The 16,878-nt window shown below is 21.5% G+C and overlaps 1 protein-coding gene across 1 annotated transcript; it reads left to right on the top strand.

The window, feature by feature from the left end:
- The first annotated feature begins 139 nt into the window (after nt 1-139).
- Nucleotides 140-15,368, top strand: LOC122500297 (proton-coupled amino acid transporter-like protein pathetic). Its single transcript, XM_043609162.1, has 10 exons — nt 140-347; nt 9,673-9,710; nt 9,861-9,949; nt 11,555-11,650; nt 12,048-12,198; nt 12,454-12,575; nt 12,667-13,022; nt 13,765-13,948; nt 14,290-14,456; nt 14,665-15,368. Exons 2-10 carry the CDS (start codon nt 9,708-9,710, stop codon nt 15,015-15,017), a joined length of 1,521 nt encoding a protein of 506 aa, XP_043465097.1. The 5' UTR covers nt 140-347; nt 9,673-9,707; the 3' UTR covers nt 15,018-15,368.
- The last annotated feature ends 1,510 nt before the right edge of the window (nt 15,369-16,878 follow it).

Below are 16,878 nucleotides of genomic sequence, written 5' to 3'. Positions count from 1 at the left end.
GTAAACAGGGAAAAAAGCTTCTGCTACCCGAACCTCTATCCAGTAGCGCTCCTGGTGGCGATTAGGAAAAATAAAGGACACGGTTTCCGGGAGATAATAACCTGCTTTCTTTTCTTTTGGAGTGCAAAGCACGATATGTGTGCATTCGTTCGCCGGTTCGCGCAGTTGCCTGTGCGGCGTGAACTCTTATAATTTTTTTTTTATAATATAAAATAGTTCCTTTCTAAATTAAAAGTGAATATAAATTTCGCGTGTAATGAGTCTAAACTAGTGCTTCATTTCAAATTAATCTAGTGCAACATTTTTTAAAAATTACTATCTCTCTTTCTAAGAAAAGAAAAAACCAGGTAAGCTTCAACGTACTAAAGCACACCACGAGTATTTTTTTAGCTAACCCTTTACTTCTATTCATTTTATTCGTTGTGTATAAAAACTACTCTAAAATCAATGCTTGCCTCTTTCGCTATTGAACTCCCGAAAAAATGGTTTTAAGGGGAAAAATTTATCTTTCTCAAAACGGAAATTGATTAATTTATTCTATTAATAATTATAACGTTCAAACCAACGTCAATGATGTAGGTTATAGAAAATTGGTTCAAGCCGCGTGGGTGTAAAATGTGATGTAATTCACATTGTAATTTACCAAAAAAAAATTTTAGGTTATTTTCCAAAAAAAAAAAACTTTGCAAAAAAGTAAATTTTTTTTGCAATTATATTTTTAATTACCAAATTCAGACACGTGTTTCGTAATAATTTCTATAACCGTTCTTTAACCACGTGGAAAGTGAGTTTTTCTTTTTTTTCGAGAACTTTTACGCAAAATTAGATCACGAAAGTGTTTCTGATGCTGATATACCCCGCAGTATGATGTAACAACCTTTTGGTGTTTCGAGTAATAAAATAAAATTTATGCAGATAATAGAAAATTCAAAATGCAATTATTTTTTGCTCTGTCAAATTTTCTTTTTTATTTTAATATTCAATTTTTTGTTTTATAAAAATAATTATTACCATATATAATTTATTCTTATTTGACAAGAGTATAAAACACGGGAAATATTCGTTCTACGTTATAAAATTTAAACTGCATACTAACTGCATACGTCACATTTATCAACAATAAAGGAATAGAAGTTACTGTTTTTTTTTAATTCGATGGAAAAAAGAAACTTTGCAAAAGTCAAAACCCGTTTTACAAATTTAGAAAATATTGAATTTCGAAATATCGACACTCTATTCAAATTTATGTACATAATGCTCAAGGAAAAATGTTTCTTTTTTTTTTATCAACAATAGACCTTTTATTTACTCGTTATTTTTATCACAAAATTAAATATGGCCTATATATAATTTTAATTATAGCACGTGCAAAAATTGAAATCTTGGATATTTTTTTATTGATTCTCTAGATTAATAAAATTATTATTTAAAATTATTTAAAATCTGGGGGAAGAGATTTTTTCTCAATAATTAAAATTTAAGAACGAGAAACTGAAATAAGGAATATTGATGAAATTACGTTTAATATGGCTTTAAAAATGCTAATTGTGAGCAAACAATGAATATTCCTTTTTCCCATATTAGCAATATGCTCTCTGTTAATTTGTAAATTAAAATATTTTCATTCAAATTTGCTTATCACATTTAAATACCTATATCGCATATCAACCGTGATTTATTGTTATGCAACTTCTTTTTTTTTATTCTCTGAATCTTTTTATTAATTCTAATTATTTCCTCGCGCACAATTTACTCATTTTTGCAGAAGAGAAAATTTTTGTCAAAATGAATTAATTGTAATTAATTTTAATTTTTAATAAATTTTTGTCACTCAAAAATTAATTTTAATTTTACTAAAAGTTTTTTTTCCAATTGGCGCAGATTTATATTTTCTAGTCATAATAAAAAAATAGCTCTTTACAATTTTTCATGATATGTATATTAGAGTTCGAGAACATTAAATTAGTGTGTATAATATTTTATCGTAAAAAGTTACATAAAAGCAAATTTCTATCGATTGGAAATACGCAGAATAATATTTTCATTATATTAAAATGCTAGGTTTTTTTTTTAAAGACGAGTTTTAATTATATTTAAACCTAAATACATCTGATTAGAAAAATTTAATTCGTCCCTAATTTGATGAGTTAATAAATTAAATACGAGCAGATGGTTCATAATGAGAAGATTAAGTAATTTTCTCTGAGATTAAAATGCAGATGAATTATTCATAAATGTTACTCTAATTCGCGTAGCCTTTTAAATCTCTGTCAAAGCTTCTAGTCGATAAATACTTCTCTAACTGCATGTTAAGAATAGAATACTACTTTCAAAATTCCTCAACTACTTGAATTCTCTAATTGAACTCTTTCTTTTTTACTTTTTCCCTTTTTTTCAAATTTAATTTCTGTTTTTTTCTATTTCGTATAATTAATTATATAGCAATTTAATTAATTTATTATTGTTATTGCAAATCCGTTTTTTTCAACAATGAAAAAACAGGTTTTACCGAAAAGCAAATATTTATTATTGTTAATTTATTAATTAATTAATATTCCTTTATTTATTATTATTTATGCTATAAGTAATTAATATTTATTTTAGTAATAAATTATTAGTCTTTGTTTATTTACTAATTGTTAATTTATTATTCATTTATTATTTATTTCTTTATTTATTTAATTTATTTGTTATTTTTATTTATTTTTATTCAATTTATTTATTTTTTAAATTTATTTATTTTTTAATTTATTTTTTTTCACCAATTTACAAAAAAAATGATTGACAATTATTTTATATTTCATTTATTTATTTTGCAATATTAACTTCCTCAATATTTTTCAATTCATAAACGATGGGATATTGTTATTAAATTTTTTTACGTAAGTCCCGGAGGACGCAACTTAATGTAAAGAGTGCAGAAAAAATATTTCAACAATATTTTATCAGTGTTTATAGTCTTTTATAATTAAAAAAAAAAAAGCTGAATTTACGTTTAATGTTTTTAATACATTACAAAAGAAGTATTTTTAATTATAAAAAAGCTTTTCACACAATAAGGAAAAGTTTCAGGGGAAAAAAAAATTTACGCGCATTGTTAAATTGATTTTCGACAAAAATAATAATTACATTATTTTTTTTATCCGCTTTTATACAGAAAAACAACATTTTTCCTCCTTTTGATGTATCTCTTTTTATTTTATTTTTATTTGAAAAAAAAGAAGTGCGAAATTAATTTTTTTTCATGAAAATAAAAAAGTGAGAAATTAATTTTGTTTCGGAAAAAAAAGAAAATAATTTTACTTATTAAAAAAAATATAAAAATTAATTTTTTTAGGAAGAAAAGAAGTGAGAAAATAATTTTTTTAGGAAAAAAAATTTATTTTATTTATTAAAAAAATGTAATTAATTTTATTTATCTAACAAAAGTAGAAAATTAATTTTTGTAGGAAGAAAAAGAAATGGGAAATTAATTTTTTTTAAGAAAATAAAATATGTTAATGAACTCTGAAAGGAAAAATGTGTTTTTTCATTCATTCCAAAAATTAGTGTCGAAAATTTTGTTTTAAAACTATTTGAGCAAAATTTAATTTTCCATTAAGTGGATTTTGTTAGAGACAAGAAATCGAGAATAATCGCAATCCGGGGTTGCAATAACAATATTGAGTCAATTGCAAATAAAATAAACTTGATAAATTCTATGTGTGAAAAATTTATTATCAATCTCTCTATCAGTTAAATTATTTTTTCTCTCAATCGTATACAACTATTTTTTGCAGATAATTCCGTTTAAATGTTTTTAAATATTATTATTATTATTATTATTATTATTATTATTATTATTATTATTATCGTAAATATTTACAATAAAAAATAATATAATAAATATTATAAAATATATAATAAAATAATTATTTTATTATTTCGTATTCTAAACAAATAATTTAATTCAATTTTTATTTCTTTTTCTTTTTTTTCTTTTTATTATATTTCTTAATTGTTTCCATCTTTTTATTTATTTTATTTCTTATTTTTTTCGATTTATTTATTTTTCGTTTCTATAAATTAATAAAGAATAAAGTAAAAATCTGTTTTTTGCGCAAATAAATGGAACGAAATGTTAAATTAATTTATAAAAAATTAAATAAATAATAAAATGTAAAAAATTTGTTTTTATCTTTTTTAATAATAAAACTAGACTCAAAGTTTGAAATAATATTTTTTTGAATCGTTTATATTTAATGTGGATCTTTTGCAATAAATATTTTTTAACCAACTAAAATTATCATATCTTTGCAAATGACGTCTGATTCTTTTTACAGAACTAAAAATCTATTTTCAAAAAAAAATAAAAATGTTAATCTGTGAAAACAAGTTTTGCTTTCCATTCAGAGATTTTTCAAGTTTTAAAAATGAGATCAGATAAGTAAAAGTTAAAGGATGCTAAAGTTTTTTGATAAAATATAATTTAAATAATAAAACATACTAATAAATAAATAAAAATGTGCTAATTAATAAATAGAAATAAATATAAATATTCTAATAAATAAATAGAAATATAATTAAAAATATTCTAATAAATAAATAAAAATAAATAAAAATATTCTAATGAATAAATAGAAAAAAATAAAAATACTATAAATAAAGAAAAATTTAATACACAATATTAAAAATTTATTTATTTGACGAAAGAATTTATTATTTAGTTCATTTATTTATTTGTTATTCAATTAATTTATTTTTCATATAATAAAAGAAATCTTATTTTGTTGTAGAAAAATGAATTCTAAAAAAATTGTCCAGGAAGAAAATTATTATCTTGAGCATAAAACAAAATTTTTTGTAGCAAATATTAGAACGACAGAGGCGCATTCATCAATAATTTTATACCGATAAGGAAAACTCATCCGAGACAAAAGGCAATTAATAATTAAAATATATGAAAGAGTGTCTCGAGAGAGGAAACTCAGGTCAAGGAATGTTATTGATCAGTAATATTATAGAACTCTTTAATTCAAAATATAATTATTCAAAAAAAAAAAATTATTCTTTTTTTCTGCATTCTAAAAATGGAAAATTATATCTTTTTCTCTGGATTAACAATTATTTACATAATTAATTTTTTTGATTGACGACAAAAAAACAATTTCTTTGAAATTAATGTTTAAAAATCTATAGAATTTATTTTTTTAGGAGAAAACAATTTTTTATGGAATTAATTATTTAGGAAATAGAAATTTCTATGGAATTAATTTTTTAAAAAAAATAATTTTTATACAACTTATTTTTCAGAAAAAATAATTTCAATACTCTTTTTCTTTTTTTTTTTTGTTAAAAATAGTTTTTAAAAAAATATTGTTGACGCAAAACAGAGAATTTATTCTAAAATTCATGTATTTTCGTAACAAAGAAAGAAATTTTTCTTTTTCGTCACGTGAATTTCGTTTTTCGCCAGTGAATCTTGTTCAGAAATATCTAAAGTCACTCTTGGTTCTAAGACAGAGATTCTCAACTATTCATTTTAAATTTAGGTACAGTTCTATATAGAAAAACAGAAAAAAAATATTTCTAAAAAATAATTATCTTCAATTTTTTCGTAATTAAATTGTGGCAAAAAAATTTTTTTTTATTTCGGAAAAAATAATTTAAGTCGATAATCAATTTTTAATTTTTTAAAATCAACCGGAGAGTGAATTTTACAATATGGAAAAAATTTTCTATTGTAGATGGAAGAAATTCCCTAAAGAAATTTATCAAATAATCTCCAGGGCTTTATTCGCATCTCAATTAGATTAACGGTAAATTATTCTTTAACTGGTTAGCTTCTAGTCGAGGAACTAAAAAAATATTTAAATCAGTTATATTAGAATTAGAATGATTTATACTCTGAAATTATTGAAGGAATTATATTTTTAATCTTTTAATATTGCAAATGTTAATTTTTATTTATTTATTTAATTTTTAATTATTCATGTATTTAATTTTTACTTTTACTAATTTAACTTTTATTTTAAATTTATTTTATTCATTTATTTAAATTTTCTTTATTTAATTAATTATATTTCAATTCTTTTGTTTAATTATTATTACAAAATTATTTATTAATTTAATTTTTTCTTAGTTATTGTTTTAATTTCTATTAATTCGTTGGTTTACTTTTTATTTAAATTTATTTTTTTTATTTTTATTTATTTCTTTATTTAATTTCTAATTATTTATTTAATTTTATTTTAATTCTATTGTTTAATTGCTAAAGTAATTGATTTTGTTAAATATTAAAATTTTTTTTCAAAAAGAAAAAAATTACTACAATTCATTTAGTATCAATTTTTCTATTTTCTTATCTCGGTTAATAATTTCTTCATACAAACTAAACGAACAAATGGAATCTATTAACTTGTTATTAATTAATTATCTAAAAATTTGAGGGAACAGGGCACTTCCTCTGCCTACAACGTTACTTGTAAAATGATAGCACGCGAGTCCCAGAATAAATTCGAGTGTAATTTAATTTTACTGTCTCGTTGTCATCTAATGAAATGTCTTTTGATGTCCTATTATTCATCTCGATTGACATTCTCTATATAAAATCGTTTTAATCTTTTATAATTTCTTTTAACATTTTTTTTGTAAACTTTTTTTTTCTCGTAAACTTTTTTATTTTATTTATTTCCATTTTTTATTTCATTTTGCATAGTTTTATTTTATTTCTTTATTTTTATTTTCTACTTTTTTTCTATTTTGTTACTAATTTTTATTTTTTATCTATTTATGTATTTTGATTTTTTTATGTAATTTTCTTATTTTTATTCTTTACTGATTTAATATTTCTTATTTAATTTCTATATTTTTTTCTTTATTTCATTTTATTTTCATATTCAATTTTTTAAATTAATTTTTATTTTTTTTTTACTTATTTTATTAGCGTTTTGGAAAAATTTTATACAGAAAATAATTTGAAAATGTATTTCCTCCATGAGGAAGCAATTATAAATTATTTAAATTGAATGAGTAAAATAAAATTGTGCAAATAATAAAAATTTTGAAATTCTTTTCAAAAAAAAACTTTTCCTATTGCTTCTTTTTTAATCTGTGAAAAATAAAAAAATGTCATTCTAAAAGTCGTAGAATAATAATTTTATGGACAGATTTCAATAATTGTTTAGTAGAATTTGAATGTTTAGAATATTTTTATGTGCGATTTTTTTAGTGTCAATTGCTTACAATTTTTTCCGTTTAAAATTACTATTAATTATTTAATTATATTTATTAATATTATTATTTTTATTATTGTCAGTTTTATTTTTATTTATTTGTATGTATAATTATTATTTAACAGCGAAAAGTGTAAATTTTCGTAAATTGTTTCCCTTTTTTTTTTGGTTTTGGTACTAAAAGAACTGAATTTTTCTATTTTTCTTTTTTTTTCATTTTCTTGCAATGAAATTGTAAATCATGAATAATGAGCGCGAACAGTAACAAGTCATTTCAAACTTTATTATTACCGCATCTATTTTACAATGTGAGCTTTAATAGATTCAAGATAATTCATTGGCAAACAAAGATGGATTTCTAAAGAAACATTTGTCAAAAGATTACTTCACTCTTTTATGAATTATTATCAAACTATTGTTTACTGTTTAAGAGAAAAGTTGTTGATTTTAAATACCACACGGTATTTATATTTTCTCTCATAATTTCAAATGAGTCCATAAATTAAATAAAATGGGCACTAATAATCATAATTCATCAATTACGAACAATAGGAAAATTAAGTTTTGTAATTTTTTATTTATTTTTATTTAGCAATAAAAAAATGTGAATAAAATAGAATAACAATACAAGATAAAAGAATTTAATAATAATAATAATATTTAATAATAAAAAAATTATTAAAATAATTAAAATACTAATAATGAAAAAATCATAGTGTAAATAATAAAAAATAAAAGAATAATAAAATAATATCAGTAGAAAAATAAAAACAATCAAAAATAATAAAATCATAAAAATAATTTTATAAATTAAAAAGCAAATTTTTAATTTAAAAATTATAAAATTTGTGAGAAATAATTAAAATACACATAAAGATTGTAAAATGTGGTCAGATAAGAATAAATAGTTTTTTCTTGTCACTTTTAATCGTGTCTCAAATATAACATTAATAAAAGTTTGTTAAATACTATTTTTAAATTCAAACTTTATTTTTCATAATCTGTATGTAAATTTATATTGTAATTTATTTTTTTTTCTTCAAAATCGCTCTTTCGAGACATTTCATTAAGAAAATTTTTAATTTCGAAATAATTTGATAAAATTGTGATGACAAAAACATACGAACAATCCTTAATGTTGTAATTTTGTTATCTCAATTGCGTTTGACCTTAAAATTCATTTTGTTAAATGAAGTCATTTATGATAATTGGAACCAATTTTAAAAAAGTTATATTTATCCATTTTTTTTCTTAATTAATCTATATATATAAATTGTTTATTTATCGTATTAATTTAATTATTATTTGAAAATAAGTATGGAAAAAATTTCATTTCATTTCAGAAAATAAAATAAATAAATAATAATAATGTAAATAAAAAATAAATAGAAAATTAAAAAATGGATAAATAAAAAAGTAAATTTCGAAAGAAGCGTCAGTTTTATTTTACATTCCGTTAAAAAATGTTTACGTTTGAAAAAACGATGTTGAGATAATAAAATTACATTTATGTGAAAAATATTCGCACTGGAATTTTATTTTTTAATTTTTTTAAATTATATAATTTTTTTACTGACGCAACTAATACGTATTATATATGAAAATATTTAAACAGATGGTTGATTCTATCATATACGATTTTATACCGGATATTATCCCGTGTATTAAATTGAAGCATCAAATATGTACCTCGACTGGTCTGATAAAAAATTTTTTTTGCAATTCTCTTTTGTATTTTTTTTTAGTAAATTCTATAGAAATATATTTTTAATTACTCACACTGGTAAAATAGTCAAAATGTAAACAAAATGTTTTTTTTATATAAAAATTATTAACGGAAAAAAAGGCAAAATGTAAAAATTTATTTTTTGTTTGGCGAATTATAAAAAAAAATTATTTATTTAGAGAAAATAGGCAAAAACTATTAAAATGTAAACAAAAATATTTTTAACGATTAAAATTTTAAAAATTAAAATAACTGATTAAAATTTCAATAACAAAATAAAGAATTGCAAAGTAAACATTATATTGAAATGCAGAAAGAATTAAAAATCATCGCAGAGAAGGAATAATAAAAGAATTATTTTCGTTATTTTTAAATTCTTTACAAGCAAATGAGAAATCAAAGTCCCAATGTTAAAGGTTATGAATTTTTCTACAATTTAATATAAAGAGAAAATTTTTAATTTAATTGTTTTGTCTTCCAGTGCGAAAAGAAGACTTTTTTTTAAATAGCAAATTTTCCTCTTAAATAATCTAATCTAAAATTATATTTTCCTGTAAAATTTTAATGAGGGAGTGAAAATATGCTTATTTTGTTGCTCAACTTTTTTAGCTAAAAAAAATAGACCTAAGTAAATTTTACAGGAAAAAAAATTGAAAAAATTCTGTCAATTTTCTTCCTGTAAAATTGGAAATGGAAATTTTTTAATACTAATTTTTAATGGTTTTGTTTCAGGTGAATTTGTAAAAATATAAAAACAAGAAGTCAAAATGGTGAGTTATTAACTTATTTCAATTAAAGAATTAAAAATTTTGTTAAAGAAAAATTATTTTTTAGTGTCAATTTTATAGTAAAATAAAAAATAATAGAATAAAAATCAAATTTTTTACAAATAATAATTTTAAATAATAATTTTTTTTCAGGGTGAAGAAAAATATAAAGATAAAGCTCCTACGGAGATGGATACGTTCCTTCCCCAGGATGGAAAGAAAGAAGAAGTTTTACCAAACAAGTGAGTTTTTAATAATTGCGAGAAAATTTGGAAAGAAACCAAAATGCGAACTTATTCAGAAAAAGGAAATGATAAAAAGAAAAAAATTCAAAAAGAAATACAAAAATAAATGCAACAATAAATACAGAAGTAAATACAAAAATAAATAAATAAAAAAAAGAAATACAAAAATAAATACAGAAATAAATACAAAAATACAAAAAAAATAAAGAAAGAAAATACAAAAAAAATGAATAAAATAAATACAAAAGTAGAGAAATAATTAAATAAATATTTAAGTAAACATAAATAAGTAAATAATATTATTCGAAAATAATGAAATATTTGTTTTAGAAAATTATAATAATCCGAAAATAGTAGAAAAACTACAAAAATTGCTTCCCGTTTAGTAAATTATAATTGAATGGGGGAAAAAATGTAAATAAAAAGAAAAAAGAAAATCAGTAAACGCAACAATTTCATTGAGAAATTTGTTCGTTATGCGGTTATTAATTAAAGTCTTCAATTAATACAATCGGAGTTTCCTTTCATCAATGAGATAAATGATCCTGTCAATCGAATTGTTCGCAATTTGCCTAAGTGCTCACTACCTGATAATTATGCACAAACATGTTGTGCGAATTCCTTGACCTATTTATAATGACTATACATCAAGAAAACCAATAATCTAGTAGACGTTTATCTGAGATAATTTTTTTTTTTTTTTTTTTTGACTGATAATTTTATGAAAATGATCTCCCGGTAATAAATACTTTGTAAAAATTTACTTATAACATGTAGGGGCTTTTTTATCAACTTTTTGCTATTTTCTCTGTTTCTCTATTATTTTCAAAACTTTGTATTTTCAATAATTCATAAAAAAAAAAAAATTGTTATGTAAAATATTTTCGATTTCAGTTCTGTAAAAAATTTGATTGTCATTTTTCTTTTTTTGCGACTTTAGTAAAGTTCAGAAAGTTTATAATAATAAAATAAGAATAATAATAATAATTATTATTATTATTATATAATTATTATAATATAATTATGATATAATATAAAAATAAAAAAAAAATAAAAAATCAATGATTTAGAAAAAAAATATTATTCTAAGCAAATTCTTAGATATTTTCGTTTGGAAAATTTGTAAGAAAATTTTTCTGAGTAAATATTCTAAACACAAAAATTCGTAAATTGAAAAAATTGATTGCTTTCTGCGTGGAAGGTTTTTTTTCCATCAATTTGAATATTTATTAATATTTAAATATTGATTATAAAAGTTGTAAACTTCACCGACGTTTTTTTTTTACTGATAATTTTGTGATTAATTTCTTGAAATAATTACTTTGTAAATTTTACAGAAAAAGTTGTTTTTTTTAATCAACTTTTGCTATTTTCAGTTTTGTTTCAATCGAGTTACTGTGTTCAATTTCTTCGTTATTTATTTATTTTAATTGTTAAATTCAATTATTTCAATTGAGTTATTGTTTAATTTCCTCATTATTTATTTTTATGGTTAAATTTATTAGTTAATTAAATCGAGTTACTGTTCAATTTTTTCGTTATTTCTTTATTTTTATTATTTTAATTTAATTTCTTCGTTAATAATTTTTTTTTATTTTCCAGATACAAGGTTCAAGTATTTACACGGGATATGGAAAATGGATACGACGGAAAGGCATTTGATCCCTTTCTAGAGCGCAAAGTAGATAATCCAACGACGTAAGTTTTTTTTATTTATATTTTTTCCAGGCCCTATGATTTATTTTGTATTATTTTTTACTTTTTTTCTCTTTGAATTTATTATCAATTTGTAAAATTTAGACTTAAGTTGTTTGGTAATTGATTTTTGTAAATTATTTTTTGTAAATTGGTTTTTGTAAATTATTTTTTGTAAATTGTTTTTATAAATTGTTTTTTGTAAATTGTTTTTATAAATTATTTTTTGTAAATTAAATTCTTTTCAAAATAAAATTGAATTTGTAGTCGATCTAAGTTGACTTAAAAAAATAGTATGAAAATTCAAAAAAATTCAAAAATGAAATATTTTGATTGAGACGAAAATTTTGTCTCAATCTATATTTTGTAATTATTAAAAAATTATTTGATTTTTCTTTAGGGATTGTGATACACTTACTCATCTGTTGAAAGCATCTCTAGGAACTGGAATTCTCTCAATGCCTGTTGCATTCAAAAGCGCTGGACTTGCGCTCGGAATTTTCTTTACGATAGTCGTAGCTTTCGTTTGCACACATTGTGCTTATGTCCTTGTGAGTAAATCTCATTCGAAAATTGTTGCAAAAAATTGTTCCCTGCAAAAAAAGAAAATTTCGTTAATTTTGCTCAAATTTATTTTATTATTTATGATTTTTCTTTTTTCATAAATAATATTTATAAAATAAACCAACTTTTTTTAAACAAATTTTTATATGAAGTTTTTTGAATGTAAAATAAAGAATTAAAAATATAAATTGAAGAAAAAAAATACATTTTCCCTAATTGAATATTAAAAATTCTTTTTCCAGGTAAAATGTGCTCACGTTTTGTATCACAGAACAAAAAGAACGCAAATGAGTTTTGGAGATGTGGCGGAAGTTGCCTTTGCAAGTGGGCCCAAATGGGGTAGAAAATTCTCGAAATTCTCTAGGCAAGAAAAAATTTAATTTAATTTTTATTAATTAGAAATTTAATAAGAAATAATTGAAGTTAATTAATGAAATGAATTAATTCTGTTACAGGTATCTCATTGAAATAAGTTTGTTTTTAACCTACTTTGGTACCTGCAGTGTGTACGCGGTAATTGTTGCAAGAAACTTTGAGCAAGTTATCGAACATCATACGGGAGTGGATTACAATGAGAGATTTATTATTGCCCTCTTATTGGTGCCTTTGATACTTTTGAGTTGGGTGCCCGATTTAAAATATCTCGCACCAGTCTCAATGGTAGCGAATGTTTTTATGGGAACTGGTTTGGGAATTACATTTTATTATCTAGTAATGAATCTTCATCCAGTTAATGAAATTCCTCTAGTGGCACCACTTTCCGGCTTTCCAAATTTCTTCAGTATAACCATTTTTGCCATGGAAGCTATCGGTGAGTATTTCAAATTAATTCAACAGTTTTCCAACAAAATAAAGTTAAAATTCCATTAAAAATCATTTTTTTTAAATTAATAAACAATAAAAGTTGATAAATTTCATTATTATTTAATGATTTTTAGTAAATAATGAAATTCTTGCCAAGAATTGAATTATTTTCATCATTTAAATATTTTCAAAAAATTTTGATTTTAGACTTTATGAAAATTAAAATATTTTTACTACAATTTTAATTAAATTCCTGGAAATAAATCAATTATTTTCGACAATTTTAATGAAATTCTTAGCAATATTTCAATTATTTTCATAAATATTAAAATTCTTCGCAGAAATTCAATTACTTTTAAATTTCAAATAAAATTCTTTCAAATAATTCAATTATTTTAGTAAATAATAAAATTAATTAATTAATTAATTAATTAATAACATTTCTTGAAAAAATTGTAAAATAATTTCTCAAAAGAATTCAATTATTTAAAAAAAAATGTTAATTACAACATTCTTTGCAGAAATTCAATTATTTTCAAAAATTTTGATAAAACTAAGAATTTAAATATTTTTAATATTATTTTAATTAAATTTCTCGTAAAATTTTTAAAAAATTAACTTATTTTTAAAGATTTTATTAATAAAATTTTTCTCAAGAAATGGAATTATTTTGAAATATTTGGATAAATTTCTTTAATATAAGAATTCAATTATTTCAGATTTAATTAATATAAGATTTATTTTTTTAGGTGTGGTAATGCCTCTTGAAAATAGTATGAAAACTCCTCAGCATTTTACGGGCATTTGTGGAGTTCTCAATAGAGGAATGGGTGGCGTCACAATGATTTACATTCTTCTTGGTTTTCTCGGATATTGTGCGTATCCAGATCATACTGAGGATTCTATTACCTTGAATCTTCCAGTTCATGAAATGTAAGTTTTCGTCGGAAATAAAAATTTAATTTTTGTCAAATTAATTAATTCCTTTTCTTTCAGAAAATATATTACATAATTTTTTTCCATTTGGATTATTATATTTAAATAATTTAATTTACTTTTAATTAATATAATGTAATTTAATTTAATGTTAATTAATATAATATAATTTAATTTAATGTTAATTAATATAATGTAATTTAATGTTAATAATTTAATGCAATTTATTTTAATTTGATTTAATTAATTTAATTTAATGTTAACTAAATTAATCTCATTAAATTTCTTTTACTGTTAAAGAGAAAAAGAGGGAAATAATTGTATTTTTCTTGTTATAGACCCGCACAGGCTGTTAAAATACTCGTTGGTGCCGCTGTCTTTTGTACATTCGGTCTTCAATTTTACGTCTGTTTAGATATTGGATGGAATGCAATTAAGGGCAAATGTGAAAAGAGACCTTTGCTTGCTAATTACATAATGAGAACAGTCCTTGTCACTGGATCGGGTACGATTTACATTAAAAATTTGTATCTCTAGATAAATATTTAATTCTCTTAGAATTGTCGATTCGTTTCTTAAACTCGTTGCGAACTTCAGCTTGATATCAAAATTAAATTAAAAATTAATAATAGTGTTAATAATAGAATTAAAGAATTTTAATTAATTGATTAAGAATTTTGGAAATTAATGGAAAAAATTCGTTTTTATTTCAGTTCTATTGGCAGTGGCCGTGCCGACAATTGCACCTTTCATCGGTCTATTGGGAGCCTTCTGCTTTTCAATTCTGGGACTTTTGATTCCCGTTTTCATTGAAACTGTCACCTACTGGGACATTGGATTCGGACCAGGAAATTGGGTAGCCATAAAGAATATTGTTATTTGTATAATAGGCGTCTTGGCTCTAGTATTTGGATCTCAAAGTGCCTTAGTTGACATCATTAAAGTGTACATGCCTAAAGATGATTCCTTCACCTCTGATGCAGACGATAATCCTTTCGCTGCCGATAATACTACGACGGTGGCAAATTTACTTAGTGCCATTACGAATGCCACGATAAATTTATAATTTAGTTTTATTTTTTTTTCCTTTTGACAAAAACTTGTCTTATTTCTCAAATTTTTTCAAGCCACCGACTGACCTCAAGACTAAAATTTTATCAGAGAAAAAACTTTTTCTTCAGCCTTTACTCTCTGTATTTCGAATATTTTTTATACACTCCGGAAAAAGAGGAAATGAACGATAACAAAAAAAAAGAGGGAAACAAAAGTGACGAGAAATTCAGAGATAGCATTTCACGTATATAACTACTTTTCTATTTATAAATATCAAAAAGCAAAATTATGTACATTAATGGATTTAAAAAGTTAATTGTGTACATTACTTATCAAACATGAGTGGTATACATAATTGAATAATTAAATGTAATTATACATTTTGTAATACACACTAATCATCGTTAAGAGGAAGTAATGCGTATTGTATTACTTTTCAATGAAAGTAATTTATGAAAGTGATAAAAAAAAACAAATAACATTTTTAGAAACTATTTTTGCACAAACGAAAGAATATTGTAACAGTCAAAAATATTAATTAATATTTAATATTTAACAGTCAAGAATATTAATTATTATTAATATTTACCAGAATTAAAATATTAATATTTAACAGTCAAAAATATTAATAATATTAATTAATATTTATTAATATTAATATTTAACAGTTAAAACATGAAAATAAAAATTTAGTTAATTGTAAACTTTTAGACTATAAAAAAGGAACATTTGAGAAGTGATAAGTGATGAAAGTAAATTTTCAAAAATAAACTCTCATTTGTTTGCTTTTTTCTTCATGTAAAGCGCACTGCTTCAAAACCAAGTACAATTAATAGAAACCGAAAAAATTTAGAAGTAAGTAGCGAATTGATTTTTTTTTATTTATTTTTATTTTTTTTTTTTTGTTAAGAACAAACTTCATTATGTTAAGACAGACATTAACAGTATTCGACTCTATAGGTACTTCTTATTAAGTTCTGATTCGTTCTCTGACTTGACGAAGGAAAATTAATTACTAACTTCATTAATAGGCATTATTGTTACCTTTATTAGAGAAATTACTTGAAAAGCTCGATACATTGACAAAGTAAATTCTTCACTTGAAAAATTGTATTTTTAGTCAAAAAAAATTTCTTTTAGTTTAAACATTAATTAATTATTGTTATTAAACCTTTTTTGTGAATTTTAAAACCGATCTTTGTAAACCATTTTGAAAAATGGTAAAATTTTATAAATTATACAAATTGTAAATTTTATTGATTTTATTGAAATTCAACTGTTTGTTAATTTAATTGAACTGTTGGTAAATTTCTTATAAATTTTTACAACTAAGAGTTTGTAAGTGTGACTTTTTATCTGTATTTTCTAATGCAGAATTCAAATATTTTAATATTGGATTTTTGACGAGAAATTTAATGCTGACAGACAGAAATATTTACAAATAATTGTTTACTATATTTTTGTGGATCAATTTTTTATCTATTGTTAGAGCGATTCTTTTTCTATACTGAAAATTCAAAGACTAATGAAAATTTAGTTTAACGATTATTATTTTACTTTGTAAAATTTTAATAAATACCGAAGAAATTTAATTTCCGATCGAATAAACGTACATTTAATGTATAAAAAAAGTCAACTGTTTTATTCTCGCAATTAATTTTTTTTTTATTGTCATGAGAGAATTTGTAATTTTTACTATAGTTTATAAATACAAATTAAGATTAATTTAAGTTTGACCTTTCGAATTAAGATTGATTTAAATTTAAGCTTTTAGTTGAAATCAATTTAGATTTTAAGTATGTGTGTTTGATATAAAGTTCAATGTTTTAGCCTTCGTTTTATGTTTTAATTTTAAGCTTTAATTTTTAAGCATT

This window comes from Leptopilina heterotoma, unplaced genomic scaffold (genome assembly GCF_015476425.1).
Source record: "Leptopilina heterotoma isolate Lh14 unplaced genomic scaffold, ASM1547642v1 Lhet_183, whole genome shotgun sequence".
NCBI classification, from domain to species: Eukaryota; Metazoa; Arthropoda; class Insecta; order Hymenoptera; family Figitidae; genus Leptopilina; species Leptopilina heterotoma.
Note: the sequence above shows the minus strand (reverse complement) of the source record. Positions and strands in the feature narration are given on the sequence as shown.

What these genes read in the sequence shown, in the direction of transcription:
- LOC122500297 (XM_043609162.1), top strand. An exon ending in TTTTGCCATGGAAGCTATCG is followed by an intron (nt 13,023 to 13,764) that starts GTGAGTATTTCA and finishes TTATTTTTTTAG; the next exon opens with GTGTGGTAATGCCTCTTGAA. An exon ending in AGTCCTTGTCACTGGATCGG is followed by an intron (nt 14,457 to 14,664) that starts GTACGATTTACA and finishes TTTTTATTTCAG; the next exon opens with TTCTATTGGCAGTGGCCGTG.